This window comes from Acartia tonsa, chromosome 14 (assembly GCF_053477335.1).
Source record: "Acartia tonsa isolate MP-2025a chromosome 14, ASM5347733v1, whole genome shotgun sequence".
Taxonomy (NCBI): Eukaryota; Metazoa; Arthropoda; class Copepoda; order Calanoida; family Acartiidae; genus Acartia; species Acartia tonsa.
In genome coordinates, this window is record NC_137273.1 from 15194231 (window position 1) to 15215899 (window position 21669).

General features: G+C 35.8%; 3 protein-coding genes across 7 annotated transcripts in view; 1 reads left to right on the forward strand and 2 right to left on the reverse strand.

The window, feature by feature from the left end:
* Positions 1-21669, reverse strand: part of yl (Putative vitellogenin receptor yl) — a 268402-nt gene that overhangs the window by 245095 nt on the left and 1638 nt on the right. The window lies entirely within an intron of this gene.
* LOC145305629 (monocarboxylate transporter 13-like) overlaps positions 1-21669 on the forward strand; it is a 73082-nt gene that overhangs the window by 2022 nt on the left and 49391 nt on the right. For both annotated transcript variants that reach the window (XM_080147330.1, XM_080147329.1), the window contains exons 2-4: positions 15614-15742; positions 19793-19852; positions 21380-21453. In XM_080147330.1, the coding sequence (XP_080003456.1) occupies positions 15637-15742; positions 19793-19852; positions 21380-21453 (240 nt within the window). In that variant the 5' untranslated portion in view covers positions 15614-15636. The remainder of the gene's footprint in view (positions 1-15613; positions 15743-19792; positions 19853-21379; positions 21454-21669) is intronic.
* Positions 10631-12317, reverse strand: LOC145306142 (uncharacterized). Its single transcript, XM_080148110.1, has 2 exons — positions 11540-12317; positions 10631-10863 (listed from the first exon to the last, which is right to left on the reverse strand). The coding sequence occupies exons 1-2, from the start codon at positions 12227-12229 to the stop codon at positions 10777-10779; spliced, it is 777 nt and encodes a 258-aa protein (XP_080004236.1). The 5' UTR covers positions 12230-12317; the 3' UTR covers positions 10631-10776.

Consider the following 21669-nt stretch of genomic DNA (forward strand, 5'->3'; position numbering starts at 1 on the left):
TGTTTTTTTTTATTTTCCTTTTTTCTTTATGTGTTTTTTTTTCTTTTTAATATTTTTTTAAGAAAAAAACATTGATTAACATATAATCATTGAAAAATGCATTGATTAACACCTAATGCATTAATTACATAGTTATCATAAATACATGATATAAAAATAACATTGGTTAACATATAACCATCAGATTTAAGCATGGTATTATAGAGCATTAATATGAAACATGAATTTTAAACTTTTTTTGAGACTACTACTGCCTCAACAAATATTAAATACATAAAATAAAATAAAATATGAATTAATACACATAACTATAATTATTACTTTCTTTTTCCAGATGTTCTGCTCTTCTTGCCAGATTCTTCAATATCCATGGGCATGATAGCTTCATCATCATTCACTCCAAGTTTTGCGGTCTCATCACACAAGCCGTCTTGAGACATCCTTGCCTCAGTATCACCAAGCATATGAAGACATCTTTCAAATCCACTAGTAACCGCAACCGAAATCGAGGTTGCAACGTTATCAACCTCCTCCTGATTATCCAAAATCTTTTGATGCTTACGACTAACCTCCTCTCCAAATTTATCCAGCATCATCAATATTCCAGGCGTGTGTTCCATCCTCATTTCCTCCCTCACTTGTTCATCAACACGCCATTGCTGATTTGACAATTCAAGGTCCAGACAAACAGGAATGTTCGGATTTAAGGGCTGATCCATCTGAACACAAACAGGATCCCCAAACCGAGTAACCAATTTGAAATCACCTTCGAACCACTCATTTACTTTGTGTTCAGGATTAAACTTCCACTCAATATTGGTTGTCAACAAATTTGTATAAACGTTTCCATCCAACTCCAATCTGATTTCTTTCACTACATTCTCTAAAGTGGTACTTGGATCACATAACAATATCTGCTTGGCTAGAGTCGGACGGAGACGCTTGCAGCGCATCTGCATTTCCCAGGTCAGAACTCTTGCGTCTACTTTATCATTCAACAGACTACCTGCATATGTGGCACTCACCAGGTTATCAATTATTTCTCTTTGACCATCCAATCTAACATAACGTATCTCAGCAGGCATCTCTCCACTGGTGATTAAACTCACCGAATTCATGTTTACAATGCGTGGAATGTAGACTGTTAAGTTCATGTATTCATTCACCTGAATGGAGTCAATAAACACTTTAGCACTCAAATCCTGTTCAGACTTTCCATCAAGCCAATCTTTCTGTAACTCTAACAAAGTTGTGGATGGCATTTGCTTCAGAATAAAGCTTACTTTATTCACGACATCTTTCCAATGTGCCAGGAGCCGGATAGCTGACACAACCTGCGTCTTCAACCTCGGATCAACACTATTACCCACCGTTCTCAACACCGTCTGAAGGCTCATTTTACCATCTGCAGGTATGACGTCAATTTTTGAAAGTTGATGCCAATCCTCAAGTTCCCCCATATGTTTGATTATGGGTAACAATTCGCCCAACGTTTGACAGCTTTTTCTCTCATCTCCATCCAGGTATTCAATCTTAGCAAGCAACACCAAACTTGGTAAATTTTCGCAAACAAGCTTAGAGAGAAATATGGTCGCACTCAACTTATTCAAACTAGTTGTCTCGTTCCATGACAACTTTCTATTTATAGCTTTAGAATGCTCACCAGCCGCCATCAGGTTGAGGTGTCTTGAATTCTGGCTGGTAAAGATAGGGATCCTGTCCACAGGCCAGTCTATGGAGTGGATGCATCTCCCCATCTCCAACTGCACCGATAACATGTTTATCAAATTCAACTTAAACCTTGGTTCATTATCAATAAGACAAGCTAAATCTGCCAGTGGCATGTCCTCACTGCTCAAAAATATGTTCCTTGTCGCCCTGCCCACACTCAACGTGGGCAGCTCAACGCGCGACATTACCAACACCAGCCGGGATGCAGAGTTGCTGACCAATGCAGATACTGGTAGACCAGGTTTGACTTGATTTCCTTAATTGACAGATTGTTTGTGGCGGCCATCTTCTTCATTGCTCAATAACTTTTGATTCATTGTTGCCGCCGTAACCAACCTGCAAAAATACAATATAATTAAATTTCAGCATAAGAAATTTAAGATCTAGCATTAAATTCTTCCTCAGTAAATCTTTTTTTATGACACCATGAACAACAACAATACAACAATGCCAACACAGGAATTATACCTAACAACAACATTAACACAATCAAAACAAACTTGGCAAACAATGGTAATATATCTTTGAACAAATGTTCTAAACCAAACCAAGGACCTGTAACCTGTTCGAAAAATGACAACTTATGATCAACAAAATCCAATTTAGAAGCTTGTCCATTAAAATCCTCAAAATCCTCTAATCCCTGGTATTTAATAGTCTTATTAAAGTCAGCAATAAACACCTTTTCGTCGTTCAGAAAAATCTTTTGTCCCACGTGTTCTGATTTCTCATTGGCAATATGCAGAAGTTCGAGTCCCTGCCCCTGATTCCCAAGGAACAAATTAGCTGTCAACTTCAAAAATACCGGACTTTGCGAACAATTTAACAATTTTATATCCTCTACTGCTACAATCATTCTACTATATTCTTGTATTCCAACTGTTTCACCTTTATAATCCACCATCAAGTGTCCTACTGCACATCCATAATCCACACCTAACTTTACTGGAATTTCAACCGCTGTACACTTTTCATATTTAGCAATTTCTCCCAGGTATATAATTCTGAACCCATGATGCATCTGTACATTTGACCTAACTTCTGTTTGAGCACATCTAGAAATACTAAAAAGTTCCATCATCCTCTCATTCCTTTCTCTACTAGCCAAAAACATAGCATTCAAATCAAATCTAGCTTCCTGTTTTAACAAATCCCCAAAATAACTTCTAACAGCCGCCTTCGGTTCCTCTAAAAACTTGATACCCTCCAATTCTGTTACAAAAATGTTGAAATCCAGATGCTGCAAAGTAAGTTTCTCTGTTCCCATAATTTTAACTAAAATATTCCTTTCCAAGTTAGAAACAAAAAGTTGTTCATTCCAAGTAGTTAAATTGAATGTATCTTGAAAAACTACCTTAAAATTACTGGCCGGTTTTCGTACTACATACGGAAAATATGGAGAAGTTGATGTTGCCCACAAATGATTACCTTCAAAATTCGCCACAATCGTCTTTTTATCATAATCCATAACAACATTTCCCTTGATCAAAACGGGTGTATTTTTCACTAAAATATGCAAAGTCCCAACAGCAAAACCTAAATTGAACCACATATTGTGCGCGTATATTCCCAGTGTCTTGCATTGAATATTTTCACCACCAACATCCCAGAAAGGTGACAATGTTCCATTAACTGTGAAACTGTGAACAGTTGGCAAGTCTATATTTACTTTAAAACTAATACCATCATGCTGATACTTGCCAGAATGAAAAACCCTTCTACATTTGTCCATACTCAACTCTACCTGTTTTTCATGTGGCACGTCTAGTACGTGCACATGACTCGCGGTACCGCAAAACCAGCGCTCCAATTTTAGTCTAACCTCACAACTAATGGCTTCTGTCAATATAAAATCGGTTTCTGCTAACCCCAATAATTCCACAGATCTAACCGGTTCCATCCTATCATGCAAACAGGCAGCTGATCTAAGTTCAACATTACTTATTTGAGAACAATCATAAGCTGCTAGCCGTGGATCCTGTGACGTATACATACCACCAACAACAATCAAACAATAAACCTGCATCACAACAACAAATAACAAAATATCCAAGTACCTGACTCCTCTATCATCCTTGGATTTCTTCACAGGTACTGGTCCAGCACGTCCACTCTTTGAACTACAAGCGTCCGGTGACCTCTTGCGCATACCACGATCTCCATCTCGTCTATTCCGGTCATGTCTATCACCACCGCCGCTTCCTCTCTTGTCATCACGCTCCCTACGGTTTTCGTGGTAATCTCTTCTCCTGCAAATATTATACAAATTATTACAAATATTATTTTTTAATCAATTTTGCGAGGTTCCTAGTTACTACATCTGCTACTGAATAACGTTCTAATCTGTCTTTTTCTCTGTTTTGTCTATCCTCTTCTAATTTTTGTAATTGCACTTCATTTGTAGAACCTTTAGGACGACCCTTAACAGGAATAGTCTCAGACATTTTTTGCAATTTTGCATTATCTAACGATCTATCTAATTCATCCTCCTCAACATCTCTACCTCGTTTAACACTTCCCCTTCGTTGTTCCAAGTTTACAATTTTACTTTGCAGTTTTGGAAAAGTGTCCTCTAAAATACTCATCCGAGACTCTAACTCTCTAGCAGATTCCATGTTAACATCCTCTACACCCAAACTGTTGTCTACTAAACTATTATCAGAGGCATAATCTCCATGAAAAACACTATCCTTACTAATAGTAGAATATGTAGAGTCTAACTTAGTTTTGTCAGTCATATCATTTGAATCTACACTATCAGAAATATGAGTACTTTCCAAAGTATCACTAAGATCCTCAACTAAATCATCTAAATTTTCATTATCCTGAGATACATGTGACCTTTGCTGTGACAACCCAACACCCAAAAAAGATTTCTCCAAAAAATCTGGTGTTACCTGTCCATCCTTCCGCCTTCCAACCACCTCTGGACTAGCGCCACAACTATTCTCCTCTTCAGAAACGCCTGAACAAGTTAAATTTCTCAAAGTATTGGGAAAGTCATAGTTTACTTTCAAGGTATTATCCACAGAGAAACATTCATCTGTAATCACTAAGTCAATCTTTTCATCCGGAGTCAAGTCTAAAGTACTCTCAATAACATATATTTTATCTCTTGGTACAATTCTCACCCCTTTATCTTTCAATCTACACTTTTCTAGGGGTTGAACCTCGAATAAACTATCAGAAATTGCTTTTGTCACTAAACACGGACCCACCCATAACGAGCAGAGTTTACGAGCTACACCAATCGTTGTGACGTCATAAAAAATATAACAATAGGAATTTATAGCTATCGGCCGACCTATCCTTTCTGTATTTTCTACCTGTAAATACTTCTCAGTTCTTTCTTGTCCAGTCCTCCAATTCTTGTCAAGGCACTCCAATAACTCTGAAAAATTCATATGTTTAATTTTCGAGCGTGTTAACGGATCAAATGAGTCAAGTGGAAGCTTAGGGTTTCTTAGGAACATCTTAAAATACGGGGAACATCCTAACCTCCGATTGAAAGAAGTGTTCATACAAAATTGTGTAGCTTTAAGTTTGTAAGCCCAATCTCCATCTTGAAAACGTAAATCAGTCTTAAGAAACGAATACACCGATTGGTTGTATCTTTCACTGTAATTCGAATTTGCTGATCTTGGAGGGATAAAAATTTGTTCAATTCCCAACCTTAAACAAACTTCCCTAAAAACTTTTGATTTGAAGCTTTGTGCATTGTCAGTCCTAATTCGCTCACATAGTCCCCAAACAGAAAATAAATTAAACTTCAAACATTCAATAATTGTTTCAGCTTTAACATCCTCAATAGCAAACAACCACACATATCTAGTACAACTGTCAACTACTATTAAAATGTGCTTACAAATGACTCCATTATATTCACACTCATTCAAAGGACCTAAAGCATCTATGGCCAACTCTGCCATAGCTTCCCCAGCCAAAGGAGAAAATTCTATATTATGATTATGTTTAGGTTTTTTACGTCTATTCAAACAAATGACACAATTTGCAACTGCCGCCGCTACATATTTAGACACATAGGGAAAAATGAAGTGACGATTAATCCTGCTCAAAGTTTCCAAATAACCCCTATGCCCCGCTGTAACATCTGCATGAGCTAACAAGAAAACTTTATTGTACATTCCAATAGGTACCACTACCCGTTCAATAAATTGAAATTCTTTCTGGAGCCGCATAGGTGAAGTCAGGATAATTAAACCATCCTTATAACTCAGATGTTCAAAAAATCTTAATATTTGTTTACCATGATAAGGCATTTGAGACAATTCTCTGGACGTAGGTTTGACATTATTTACAATAAATTTCCTCACCTCAACTAAAACAGGATCCTTCTCCAGGCTACGACTAAATTCTCTCGCCTTCAATCTGGATGATATTTGACTGGCCGTCTCTGCTCCAATTCCTGCAATAAGACATAATTTAGGATCTTCCAATTGATATACAGTATCCAATATTAACTCTCCTTGTTCGTCTGTCGATAATTTAGATATCCTATCTTTACTATCCTTTAATGCAGTACGTGACAATATATCAACATTAGTATGCATCTTGCCCTGCCTATGTACAACCTCATAACTGAAGGTGGATAAAAAATTTATCCACCTTATGGTGAGACCAACAAAATATCCGTTCTGCCTCCAAGTAGATAGATGTTTCAGTGCAGCTGAATCAGTTCTCACGATAAACTTCTTGTGTCTCAAATAACATTCAAATCTTTCAACAGCATTTACTAATGCACATAATTCTCCTTTATGTGCTGCATAATTGGCTTCATGAGTTGAACAAACACGTGACCAACACGATATCATCTTCTCTTGTCCATTTTGTTTTTGACTTAACACCGCAGACATAGCTGTAGATGACCAATCTGTATCCAACACAAATGGTTCAGCCTCCATTCTCCAATCCGGGAACGATTTACTTATTTCTTCACAGAACAATTCTCTAGTCTTTGTAAAAGCTTCCATACTTTTTTCATCCCATTCTATTTTACTACTGTTTCTGAATTTGTTCAATGGTGCTGTAATATCAGAAAAATTCTTGAAATATGAACCATAATAATTTATGAAACCAGTAAATCTTTGAATATCTTTACCTGTTTCAGGTACTGGCCAATTCTTAATTTTTTCAATATATGCTTGGTCCATAAATATGCCTTCTGCATTTATAATATGGCCCAGAAATTTCACTTCCTCTGCAAACAATGTACATTTTCCAAGATTAATCTTGAGGCCTGCTTCACAGAATGTTCGTAGTAGAATATTCAAATGTTCCAGATGTTCCTCCACATTCATACTATATACAAGAACATCGTCCAAATAAACTAGGCAAAATGCCCTTAATTCAGGACTCAAATCCATTACTCTATCCATCAACTTTACAAATGCACTTGGAGCATTGGTCAATCCAAACGGAAGCCTCTTGAAGCAATATTGCCGTCCATTAGAGCAAAATGCTGTATATTTCCTGACAGATTCCTTCAAATGCATTGAATTATACGCTGAAGTTAGGTCAATAGACGTAAAAATCTTCTTTCCTCCAAGTTTGTCAAATAGCTCACCAATGTTAGGCAAAGGGTAACAGATCTTCTCAGTTATCTCATTTAATGAGCGGTAGTCCAGGACAAAACGGACTTTCACCTCGTTAGTATTTCCAACCTTCTTCTTAACAGCAAAAATTCCAGAATTAAACGGTGAATTACATTCTTCTATCACATCTGTTTCCAACCATAAATCAATCTGTTCTTTTAGTTTCTCTGCATGATGAGGATTGAGTCTAATCATCCTATTCTTGAAAGGTTGAGCTCCAGGAACCAACTGAATATCATACTCCTCCAAAGTACAAGATCCAATATCCGTAGGATCAATCGATAACGCCTTGAAATTCTTTAAAAACAAACCAACTATCCTTCCTTTCAAAGAAACATTATCCTTTAAAAACGGAACTTTATCCAACTTCAATTTATCTTTAATAAAACGAATCTTCTTCAATGTTGTTGACACATCTTCTTTAACCCTGTTCTCTTGCAGCATTGCTATCTTCTCCGCCACAAACAAATTTCCAACCAAAGTACCAGCAGGAACAGATTTCGTAACAGTTTCAAAATTCGTGATTTTAGTCATAATTTTACCATTCTTTCCCACCTCAGTAATTCCTTCGTTTATCAACAAGTTGTTTCGGCTACAGTAACCTTGTCTAGGAGCTATATAACACAACTGTCCTTCAGGCATATTTCCCTTAGTTGAAACTTCTACCACCACTGTACTCAATGCAGGAATTTCTATTCGATTTTTCAATGAACAAATCCATTTTTGGTCTTGTAACTCAGCTACATTAATCTCAGGTTTCTTAGTTCTTGCTTTCTCCATTTTCTCCAAAACTGTATGAACCAAATTCTTCACTACAATTTTCCGTTTAGCTACTAAATTCACACTGATTCCATGCATCTCAATCCTGTTGCCGTCTTTGGCAAATATCGTCTTCACGTTATTTTTGTTCAGCCAATAACTGCCTAGGTTCATAGGTACAGTCATGCCGGAAATAACAAAGCAATCTTCTTGAAAACTGTGACCTCCAATCTGAAATTCAACATTCCGAACAACACCATCAATCTTGATGCTGGAACCCTGCACGCCTGTTGCTTTCGAATCCGTTTCTTCAATCACACAATCAAGCTTTCTAGCCAACACTTGAGATATCAGGCAGCCTCTTGCATTGCCGCTATCAATTAAGGTCAGGATTTCCATGCCACCAATCTTTGTTGGAACATAGACTTCAGCCGCTCCAGCCGCCATCTCAGAATCTTCATGAAACTTATAAAACAGCTATCTAACTCACACCAACAGTTATGAGGTTGTAACTATCCAATTGTCTATCAAATAACTATCTATCTGTCTACAACAAATAACAAAAGAACTGAATAAAACAATTCACTCACCGACAATATTTCATCCACCAACAGAAACGTCCAAAAATATCTCTTAATCCACAATCAACAACAGAAATTCTCCGGCCAACAGAAACTCCCCAAACTATTTGTTAATCCACAATCAGTAAACTTCTCTCCGACCAATCTAAAATATTACAAACTTTTAGATGCCAATTGATGGAAAATCACTGTACATAAGAATTAATATCGATATTAATATATATATAACAAATTTACAAGACTATTTTTCGAACAGCAATATATATATATAATGATAATCAAATGGTAACAACATGAAACCATAACAACTCACCATCAAATAAATAATGATGACAGTATCTCCCAATCACCACAAACACTCTTCTCAGCCAATCTAAAATAAATACAATGATTTTAGATGCCATAAATAAATGTTTCACTGAACCAATAACTTGTAACACAATAAAAGAAGTTGTATTAAGAAATATGACATGATCAAACATTATCAATCACCAAGCAAATTAATCTTTCCAAATACCATAAGTTCAATTCTTTGAAATTCAATAAAATATTACCTAACAAAACTATTATTGTCAGATTAAACTGAGATGTATAAAAGGTTTAAAAGTCGAAATTCAACTAACTATATATCTCAATACCTGAGAGCACTTTCTTGCGCAGCTTTGCTTCTCTGCGCAGCTCAACTTTCTGCGCATGGCGCGCTCCACGCCCGATAATCATTGCAGCTACCTCTATACACCGCCCCATGTTGCGCATACCAGCTCTGAGAGATAGTGCAAATTTCTTTGCAAATATGGTCACTCCCCCCTTCTTTCAAACAAAAGAGACAGCTCCCCCATATCTGCGCATACCAACTCTGAGAGGTAGTGCAATATTCGTTGCAAATATGTTCACTCCCCCTTTCTCCTCCAACAAAAGAGACAGCTCCACCATATTTGTGCATACCAGCTCCGAGAGACAGCCCCTCCCTTCCTTCATAGAAAGAGACTTCTCCACGATTATATCTAATGCATTATAACAATTTTGCTTCATGAAATTCTAAACTTCATTAAAAATTTTGCTGAATCAACATCACTAAATCGCAATATAATTGTTTTAAAATCGAATACTTTAAATCACAATAACTGACTCATCTTTTAAAACAATTTTCCACATTTCATCAAAATTTAATACTTTTCAAATATCTAATTTCACATTTTTATCAAATTTAATTCAATTTAAAATTCAATTTAATATTTTTAAATAGCAATTTTACAAAATTGTATTCCTAATTCATTTTTCATTTTCACTTTTTATTATTCTTATCTATGTTAGACTCCACAACAGTCTGAAACAAAAATGAATTTTCATAATTTCAACAAAACATAATCAAAAACTAAATTAATTATTTTGATTTCCATTATAACATAATCTCGTAATTTCATATAGGCTTATAAACAATATGTTATCTTTTCATAATTCAAAATAAACCATCAAAATAATTTATCACAAAATTAGAGTTGCTTCGTTCACTCTTTATCATTAATTTTGTTTTGTTGTTGTTTATTTACAATGCGCATAAATCAAAACAATGCCGCGTAACAAGTAGAAAATGGAATAAGGTTTTATGATTATAATACATTCAAAACATTAAAACCATAAAATGTCATCTATAATAGCATTATTCCATGCCTCGACTTCCGCTACAAGGTCATTTTCATAATCGCTTGCCCCTAAACCATCGACATGCGCCACTTCCTTCGTATCCTCCCCTTCTTTCACCTCTCCTTCAATTTCACCAACCAATTTCTTTTTATCCAAACTATTTTCATTCTTTTTAAAACTCTTTTGCCCCGTCTTATAAGGAACAAAAGGCTTGTTTCCCCACCGCAAAAAGTATTTTCCTTTAGGATTAGGCAACTTTTTATCTCTAATATCAAAACAATCCCTCATCATATGACCCTTTCTGTTGCAATAATAACAAATAAAACCACCTTGAATTGCGCCAATTAAAGGAATAAGTTCAGCTGGTCCACCAAATTCATCAGCTAAATCAATTTCACATTGATTTATTTCATATGACAAATTATCTTCATCACTAACCTGATCAATAGTTACAGGATTTGACTTGGAACCAACGCCACCAACCATCGTCTTAGCCAAAGCCATCTGGTTTGTTGTACATCCTCTAGCCATTGACCCTGAAATTTGATTAAATTGTAGCCCTTTAACAATCAATTGTGCTTTAACTATTAACTCTGTCCGAAACTTCGTTATCATTCGCACTTGTCCGTCACGCTCCAAATCCAATGCAAATTGACGCATCTGATTAGCCAAAAGTGGAGATAAAACCACATTACACACTTGAGAATAGAAATCCATAAACATATCATCAGTTGATTTCGGATACGCACGTTTCCAGAAAGATAGTATCTTATCAAAAAATGCATCAATCTTATCATTCTCATGTTGCTTAACACTCAAATACGCATCTTTACACACATTTTTCATGTCGGGTGGTAAAAATGTCTCCCGCATCTTACACAAGTACCCCTTTAATGTTAATTGTCTATTCTCCATATCAGCAGGTTTTAGTGTATAACCACAAGCGGTTCTTACACCCACACATTTATCAAACAAAATTTCCTTACACACTTGATGATTAGTCATATGATAACGTCTAGTAGTCATCCAAAATCTCTCCAAATAATCATCAAAGAAAATCACATCATCGTCAACTGCAAATTCAGGCGCATTTTTTCTGAACTGATCATCAAGTTTAGCACACGTTTCATTGTACCTATGCACATTCTCCTCCCCCTGCGAAACATACAGAGATCTATCTGGTACATAAACAAGAGATTTACACCAACTAACCTGCGAATCACTCAGTCCAGCTTCAAAAAAATTGAGCGTATTAAAATCCTCCGCATCAACCTCAGAAAGGGCTGGCCACCACATGAGAACTCCATTATAGATATTATCCACAGCATCAACTCTAGACAATTCCCAAAGTTTTATGATCTTATCTTCATTTCCCTGCATACCACCAAAAATAGGCCGAGAACCACCAGCAAACAACTTAGGCTTCTCTTCTGATCCTCCAGATCCACCAGCCGTCCTCTGCCACGGCATAGAGTTATTTAAACCATTCTGCTGGTTATTCGACCCATTCTGCTGGGTATTCGAACCATTCTGCTGGTCATTCAAACTATTCTGCTGGGCAATCTTTTCAAGAATTCGCTGCTGGCCGGTCATAAACTCATTTACAACAGTCACATTTTCAGTCTTGATATCATTATCAACACTAGGCTCCACCACCTTATTAAGACGATCTTCCAAATCGTCGATCCGAGTAGCCAGTCCAGTAACCGCAGCAACATTAGTATCAACATTATCCGTCAATTCCTGAACTTTCGCCTCCAGCGGCGCCATTCTTCCAGTAAGATTATCCAGCTTATCCCCATTGGAATGAATATCACCCTGCAGCGAGGCCAACAATTGGAGCATATACTCCTCCTTCTCCGCCGGGGACAACTTCTTGTAATAATCAATGTCCACCTTCATGGCGTCCAAAAATTCCTGAACAAAACTAAAGCAAAGAAATAATACAATTAAAAGAAAATCTGAGCCGTAGATTCGTACTACACTACTGCGCCAAAATGACGTATAGTAATAGCAAGAACAAACAGCTAAATATTCTTATAAAGTGTATTAATTCAATACAAGGTTAACATACAATAATAACATTAATATTAAGACAACTGTTCACTTTTATGTTCGTGTCGTGTTGCAGAGCAATGTCTTGCTCCGAAACCGTTGACACAAGAACTAAAAGCTAAACTATATAATACATGCATTGCTCTTAAATCAGGAAGAAAGGGACTATACATCACACGCACTATGATGTATAGAAATGGACGCCTACAAGTACACAATACGCAACATTTTCTTGGGTGCTATTTGGGTATTTTTCGTTTGTTTGTTTATTACTTTCGGTCAGGTTAGGTTAGGTTATGGGTGTCGAGTAGTCATGTATGGTTAAAGCACCGCAAGTATAGACCCCGCAAGGTATGTGACCATAGAAAAGCTATTTTTTAAATAAGGAGAGAGAGAGGGGGCGGTTACGGCCGCCATTAAAATTCCTGTGTGATAATAAAAAATAATAGATAAAAGAATATTTTTTTCTCGTATTCATTCGAATCCGGTGGATAGAAACCGGTTCTCATCTATACGAAAAAACTGTGTCTAGCATCATAATATATCCAGCTTTCTACGAATATAAGAATGTACAATTATAAGATTAAAACTAGTTTTTTTAGCCCCGCGGAAAGCCGTTTATAATACGATGAGAGAAATAACTATTATTTTGCCATAATGTAGATGTTACTTAAAACAATTCCAGTATAGTTTATTTAAAGATTACAAGAGTAGTATATACCAATATGGCTTCAAAACCGATTAATTTCCGCTGGATTAGAACCAGCTCTCAGCCATTTTTAGAAACCATGTATACTTTATAGCATTGAATTAGAGACATTAAATTTTCCATTCTGAGCTTAAAATTGATACCAGTTTTGTTAGCCCGGGCCTTCAGCCCCTCATGGCTAACAAAACTGATTTTAATCTTATAATTTTCCTGTTCGATATCCGCGGAAAGCTGTTTATAATACGATGCGATAAATAACTATTATTCTATTCTGAATGCAACATATATTTTGTTGTATAATGCAGGTTATTACATTGGAATTTCAACCTTAACATTGATTCCAAAACCAGCAAGTATGGTAATATTAACACGAATCTAAAGGGATAAGACAATGAATTGATGTATCTCCCTAATGATGATACACAAAATTACCCCTTACGTTGATTACAATTAGTGATTGAAACGTTTAGATTAGATATTACTTGAACATTTTTTTGTAGCAAAGCTACTCTATAATTTACTGTCTTTCCGCTGTCCGTCTGTACGTCCGTCAGTCAGTCCGATAAGCTTTAGAAGAAATGTGATTTTATCTAATTCTATGGATTTTTTGGCTAATATTTTAACTGAGATTTCAGTGAAGATTCCCATTACTTATGTGCATCTAGTCTATTTTGTCCGTCTTTATGATATTCATTCTTCAAAAAATCATAATACTTATTGTTTAAGGTTTCGTGATTTTATTTGGTTTTTGCATACTTTTTTTTGAAGACATCTGTTCAATTCATTCATTGTGCATGGCATGGCTACTTATGGATGTTGACATCCTTGTTTTTAGATATTTGGATGAATATTTGATACTTGTGGTATTTGATATTTGCTTTGATTCTTCAATATTGAAACCATACAATTATTTTTATAACTATATTTAAAAGTGAAGCTTTTCTATAATCTAGATCCGTCCGTCCGTCTATAAGGATCTTGGACAAAGTAGCTTCGGACAAAGTAGCTTCGGAAAAAGTAGCTTCAGGACAAAGTAGCTTCAGGACAAAGTAGCTTCAGGACAAAGTAGCTTCGGACAAAGTAGCTTCTGGTTAATAAGAATTTTTTCATCGATTTCAAACTTTGCATGGTGATTCTTATAACAGTTAGGTATAATTTAGAAAGCGTAGCAACTCTATGGTCGTTACAAGATAGACTGTACGTCCATTTAAAACATGTGTTATAATCGTTACTTCTCTATAGTAAATTCCTAAAAAGTAAGTATGTCAATAAAAAGTATCTGCATGTCTTTATGCAGTTTTGAAACATATTAATATTCAATTTTAACTTAAATTATCTATAATACAAAGAAGAATGATGTCTGTCCGTCCGTCTGTCTGTCTGTCTGTCCGTCTGTCCGTCCCTTAGGATCTCTGTAACCACTGAACCGATCGGATTCTACTCTTCAAGGAATATACCTACTGGTCCTGTGGTGGTTTTAAACTATTTTCTTGGGGGGGTAGGACACTTACAACTCTCCCAAAAACAAAAAAATACCGCCCCCCCCCCCCCCTTTTTGTAAGCAGATGGTTGTTGCACCAGTGGTGGTACTATTTTTTTTTTTAAATTACCTAGAAGCAAGGTGCGAAGCTGCTAGTATATTTATATTCTGCTTATTCAGTTCTGACACTCTAAAAAAGTTATTATTGTTCGTTTGTCCTCTCTTCCAATTTTAGAGCTGTCATCCTTGTTTTGAAATAAAATATTTAATATTTCAAAGAATACAAATTTCATAAAATTTATTTTTATGATATCAAAATATATATTTTAATAAAAAAATCTAATATAATTTTTTATCACATCGTTTATAGACATTTTTAAACTGTATGCTATTTTTTGTGCTAAATTCTCTATTATAAGTAGATACATGTTTTATCAGTATGGGCCAGGACTAGTTTTAATCAAACAATAGTATCAGATTTGAAGCCATACTGTAAATTATTACGTTTAACTAAATTATAAAACCGCTTCTTATTTCTTTTTTATATTGTCTAATATTTATTAATTAAGTCTTTAATGAAGCAAGAGTAAATAATAAAACACGGTTCATGTACACATAAAGAAATGAAGAATATTAATTTGGTCTATTGATCATCCTTACAAAAAAAGTAACTGGATGTTTGTTTGTTTGACTACTAAATCAACATGGCTCCCCATTAGATTGAAGCTTTTTATAGGTCCAAGGAACTATTTTAGGAAAGACATCTCAACTCTCCCAAGATCATTCACCCCAGAAAGGCATTAAATCCCTTCTTTTTTATTTAGAAAGTAGGAGTCGAAATCCTATAACAAGTAAGGTTTCTTTTTGTCTGTAGCTAAAGATATTGAACGGGTGGTGATTATCAGAAAAGCTTTTAAAATGTATTAGGATGATTTTAGGCTATTTTCTAGATCTCCGATCCGTCCTTCCCTAGATGCTAGAATTTAAGCAACTAAAATTACCAAAAAAGTAAAAGGATGTACAGTACATATGTTGTATTTAGATAGAGAAAACTGCGGGAACATTATGGAAGAGCCACAGACAAGCCCCAATGTTCCAGAACATTCTCCACTCATTATAAAACCTTCAGAAGAAACAATTCCTGAACAGGATGAACTACCACAAATAAAAGGTATGTATCTGTCTTTCTGTCTGTCTTTCTTTCCGTCCGTCAATATGTCCATCTGTCTGTCAGATAAAAGGTATGTATCTTTTGTATGTTCGTCCGTCTGTCATTCCGTCTTGCAGTCCGTCTGACTGTCCGTCCGACCGTCTGCCTGTCTGTCTGTCAGTCCGTCTGGCAGTCCGTTTGTAAGTTTATCTATCAGTACTTTTGTCTGTCCATCTGTCCGTCTGTCTGTCCGTTTGTTTTTCCGTAGTTCTGTCTGTTCGTCTGTCAGTCCGTCTGTCAGTCCGTCTGTCAATCCGTCTGTCAATCCGTATGTCAGTCCGTCTGTCAGTCCGTCTGTCAGTCCGTCTATCAGTCCGTCTGTCAGTCCGTCTGTCAGTCCGTCTGTCAGTTTGTCTGGCAGTCCATCTGTCAGTCCCTCTATCAGTCCGTCTGTCAGTCCGTCTCTCCGTTCATCCGTAAGCCTGTCCGTTCGTCTGGCAGTCCATCTGTCTGTCCATTTGTCTGTCCGTCTATCTGTCTGTTAGAAACAATACCAGAACACAAGTAACTGCCACAAATTAAAGGTATCTATCTATCTATCTATCTACATATTTATATTTAATATTTATATCTTTCTCTTTATTGAATCTCTGACTGTCTGTAAAATGGTATATTGGTGTATTTCCCATATGATGAAAATAAAGAACTCCTTTAGAATGAATTTTATAATTATTAGTCGAAATATTTAAACACTTCTAGTTTGAACCAACCAATCAAAGTTTGATAAAGTACTCAAAGTTATTAAGTTAAGGTGTTTATAAAACTTTGGTTACCTGTGTAATTTACAGTTTAATCTTCCATCTCTCGATGTTTACATCAGATTAGTTTTTCTCTTTTCTATTAATCTGATATTTGTTAATGAATAAAGTGTATATAATACAAGAATGATAATATCCGTATAAAGTGAAGCTCATAAACTAAAACATTTTGCGAAATAACAACATAATAATGTACAAAATATCATCCATTTCTACTGGCTGCTTAGCGCCAGGCCTCTAAAAAATCAACAGATAACGGTAGTACGGCGGTTTTAACGATTTCTCAGCAATGTGCAGGTTTTTAGCTCTTCTGCACATTTCAACTTAAACATATAAGGCCAAATATATAATATACAAAAAAATCTTTTGTCCAAGTTTACTCTACAACTAGCGCCGGTCAGTTTTCTAAAAAAAATTGCTGAAAAATGATTCTAAGATAGCCAGGGATAAGGGATAGAAAACCTGGCCATTAATTAGGTCCTGGCCTAGATTCTAAAGGGATATTGCAACTATTACAAATTCCTATCAAACTGGCGGACGCTCCCAAGTAGCTATCGCTCTAAACCAATAAGAATCGGCCTGTTTTTAACAACCAATCACCAATTGGCGGAAATTTTAGAAGCAGACAATTCTAGAAAAAATAATGATTTTGTCTGCTACTAAAAAATAAATATAAATGGTGTTAGATCACATTAGCTTAACTATTAAATCTGCTTAGAGTTAAACATTAAAAAAGGGCCATATAGAAAAAATAAAAATAACGGGATTATTTTTTGGAAAGAAGGTAGCTACGAATTTTCATTTGGTAGTTTATAAATTAGATGTTGTATTTTGAATTTTAAAAATTTAATACGATATTGATACAACACCTTAACCCTAATGTACAATACAACACAGTACAAATATATCACTATATAATAGTATCCAAAGAACTTGATAGAATGTTACCCAAGTGCATATTAATTTATTCATTTTGAATTTTAATTAGCAATGAAATTTTCAAATAAAATTTTTACTCATTAATAAAAATGCAAATAATACAAACTAAAATCTGTCTGAGGAAAACCCAACGATAGCTTTCTGACAGTAAAAGATAAAAAAATTTTGGGAGAGAAAAAACTTCATTTTAACAAAAGCCATTAATATATAGGTTTATAAAAAGTTATGTTTTTTACTTTAAGCTAGCTACCTGAATTTGATTCTATACTTTATCTACACACACACACACACAGCTTTTTCATTAGCGTATAGAACGAACCACTGCGCCATCCCAAAACTGGTTTATTAGGCCTAGGCTACGTTTCCCATCCCTTATCCCTGAAGATAGCACAGCATACTTTTGACACAACAATCTTAATCGCATTTTATAATTTAAAAAATATGCAGAACATCTAAATTGATATCCAAGCCATTCTTGTATACATTTGAAATTTTTGTATGAAATAACAGAATCTCAAAAATGGCCTTTTTAAGAGGCCTGGCGCTAGGTAGCCAGTATATGTATTTATACGCCCCTAAAGTAACTTTTTAGGCCAGCAGAAGAATGAAATTCAAAAAAAATGTATTTGAGTAACAGGTCTAGTCTTCAAGACCATGATAGAATGGACGACTGACAAAGTTAGTAATATTTTATTAGTAATTTGGTAAGAAGATTTCTCACACAAAATTTCATCCAACTATCTTAAATGACAGCTGATTTATTCACATTTCATTCTTAGGGTTACGGACAAACGTACAAACAGACAAAGTAAGTTATGTAGTAGATTTGTTACTAATAATGTAATAATGATTATTTACAGCTTAGTACATGATTAATAAAGATTAGTTTCACTTTCATTTCATCAACAGAAATATATATATATATAATTTGCAATATAAGTTAGATATAAACATGCATACTTTCTGGTAATGATTATTGATTTTAAAAATTCACATCTTTCTAAAATGTACCTAAATGTTAAAGGAATTATCATGCCAAGTTTAGTTTTTACATGCCCACCTAATCTATAGAAAAATAAGGAGGAAGGGTACTTTAAATTACCCTGGTACAAAAAGTTTTAAAACAAGTTTTCTCATTTCATTGTCTAAAAACGTTTAGAATTTTAGAAAAATCTTGATTAGATGGTTCAAACTAGCAGTATCTAAACTTTGCAACCAATAACTTTAATCTTCAACAGGAAAAATTTTGTTTTTCATTTTTGAGGGTTGTACATCAATTTAAGTTTTAGTCCATTGTCTTATCCCTTAAAATTCCAATATTGAGTATTATCATGATAAAATATTCAAAGTATTTAACCCTTAACAGTCGGGCCCCTTGCCGCACCTTAATCAGTCGGGGGGGAGGGGGGGGGGCGTTGAACGCACCTTACCCCTTATTATCTCAGTTCATAGAGGGCTAAAAATGTTTTATGATGAATTTTCAACCTTAAGTAGGTCAAAGTCAATTTTCGCTTCCTTCACCCTTTTATTTAACAATCTTTCAAATTTCAAATTTTAAACGGCTGTAATTTTCTTATTTTTGAAGCTAGAAGAAAACTTTTTTTTCAGAAAATGTTTATCTTTATTTAAATTTCATTTTTGAAATATCAAAATATAAATTTCAGCGGCCGCAGCTGTAAAGGCAGCTGCCAGCCGACGAAGTCGGGGGTCGGCGTGAAAACGGCGGCGGATCTTTATGAAATTTTATTACATTATGTAGACATGTAAGAACAGCTTATGTTTAAAATTTGAAGTCTCTAAGTCAAAAAACCTGAAATTGAATTTAACAACTGTATTTAATATGAGGATGTACTACTAGAGTATATTTTTGTATTTTGGTGGGATAAATGCTTTGTTTTTGCTCTTTACCTAGATGCCCCTGCCAGGTTTACTGGCATCCTGTGCCCGCCAGTATGGAGATATTTAAAAAATTCCAACTCTCAGTTATGTGTCATACCCACACTTAAAAAGTCACGCAGTTTGGGCTCTATACCCCCCCCCCCGGGCCGTTAAGGGTTAAAACACTTTCTTTCATTTGATTACCTAAAAACTTTGAGTATTTTTGCAAACAATCACTTGTACCCAAAGATTTATAACCATATTATATTATTCCGTTATTCCGTTGATCTAAAACTTTGGGTACTTTTATTAAATGCTGATTGGATGGTTCTGAACTATAATTGTCAAATATTTCAAGGGGTAATTTTGTTTACATCAATTCATAGTCCAAAGTTTCTTAAGATCCCTTCAAATTTTTAATTGTATTTTGTCCTAGAGGAAGAAACAGTATTCAAAGAAGGAGGAGCCAACGGGTATGGCTGGGTAATTGTTGCAGGTATTATCAATGACGTCATATGATAAAGTTGTCCAATAAGAGGCCAGTATACAATACATTGTGATTGACCAATGGTAAAAATATACTCGCCTCTCAATAGTCTTTTTTTGTTCCAATTTGCGCTGTCTTATTAGCAATTAATCATTGAAAAGGAAAATACTTAATAGTCATAAGATTGGGACAAAATGTATTGTTATTAATGCAGCGTAGCAGTGATTGAAATTTTGACAGAAATACAGACAGAAGCACAGACAGAAGAACAGACAAAGGCACAGACAGAAGCACAGACAGAAGAACAGACAAAAGGACAGACAGAAGCACAGACAGAAGCATAGACAGAAGCACAGACAGAAGCACAGAAAAAAGAACAGACAGAAGCATAGACAGATAGACAGACAGTAGCACAGACAGATGAACATACAAAAGCACAGACAAAAGGACAGACAGAAGCACAGACAGAAGCACAGACAGAAGCATAGACAGATAGACAAACAGTAGCACAGACAGATGAACATACAAAAGCACAGACAAAAGGACAGACAGAAGCACAGACAGAAAAATAGACAGAAGGACAGACAGAAGGGAAACAAAAGATCAGACAGAGGGACAAACAGAAGGATAGGCAGAAAGACAAACAGAAGGACAGACAAAAGGACAGACAGAAGCAGAAACAAAGGACAGACAGAAACACAGACAAAACGACAAACAGAAGGACAGACAGAATGACAGACAGAAGCACAGACAAAAGGACAGACAGAAGCACAGACAGAAGGACAGACATAAGGACAGAAGCAGAGAACAGACAGAAGCACAGACAAAAGGACAGACAGAAGCAGAAACAAAAGACAGACAGAATCACAGATAGAGGGACAGACAGAGGGACAGACAGAGGGACAGACAAAAGGACAGACAGAAGCACAGACAAAAGAACAGATAGAAGAACAGACAGAAAGACGGACTTAAGGACCGACAGAGGGACAGACAGAAGCACAGACAAAAGGACAGACAGAAGCACAGATAGAACGACAGACAGAACGACAGACAGAAGTACAGACAGAAGCACAGGCAGAAGCACAGGCAGAAGCACAGACAGAGGGACAGACAGAAGCACAGACAGAAGGACAGACAGAAGCACAGACAGAGGGACAGACAGAAGCACAGACAAAAGAACAGACATAGCACAGACAAAAAGACAGACAGAAGCACACACAGAAGTACTGACAGAAGGACAGACAGATGGAAAGACAAAAGGACAGACAGAAGCACAGACAAAAGGACAGACAGAAGCACAGACAGATAGACAGACAGTAGCACAGACAGACGAACATACAAAAGGACAGGCAAAAGCACAAAAAGTAGGAGAGATAGAAGGACAGATAGAACCACAGACAGAAGCACAGACAGAAGCACAGGCAGAGGGACCGACAGAAGGATAGAAAGAAGAACAGACAAAAGAAAAAACAGAGAGATAGACAGAAAAACAGACAGACGGACAGACAAAAAAAAACTATCTTTTACTTGTTTTAGTGAGTTTTCTGTGTAATTTTGTATTGGATGGTATAGCCTACTCTTTTGGTATTCTTCTACCCTCAATGCAAAAGGTATTATTCAATCGATTTATTATTAATTGGATGTTACACCAGATTGTAATCTGATTAAATAATGCTAGCAGCTGGCTAAAATAACGATACCACCAATCCACCCCCTTTACCCACATACCCTTTCCTCCTACTAGATGCAAGAACGGATTTATTTTGTCTAACTATCTGTCTGTCCGTCAGTTCGTAACGCTACGGAGGGAAAGATAGAAGGCTGGT

Bases quoted from the DNA above. Each gene is read 5' to 3' on its own strand.
- LOC145306142 (XM_080148110.1), bottom strand. From the start codon at position 12,229: ATGAAGGTGGACATTGATTATTACAAGAAGTTGTCCCCGGCGGAGAAG. The intron at 10,864-11,539 runs GTTAGTTGGTGT...ATCAAATTTCAG, and splicing joins CTGGACTGAGTGATTCGCAG to GGTCAATGGCTAGAGGATGT.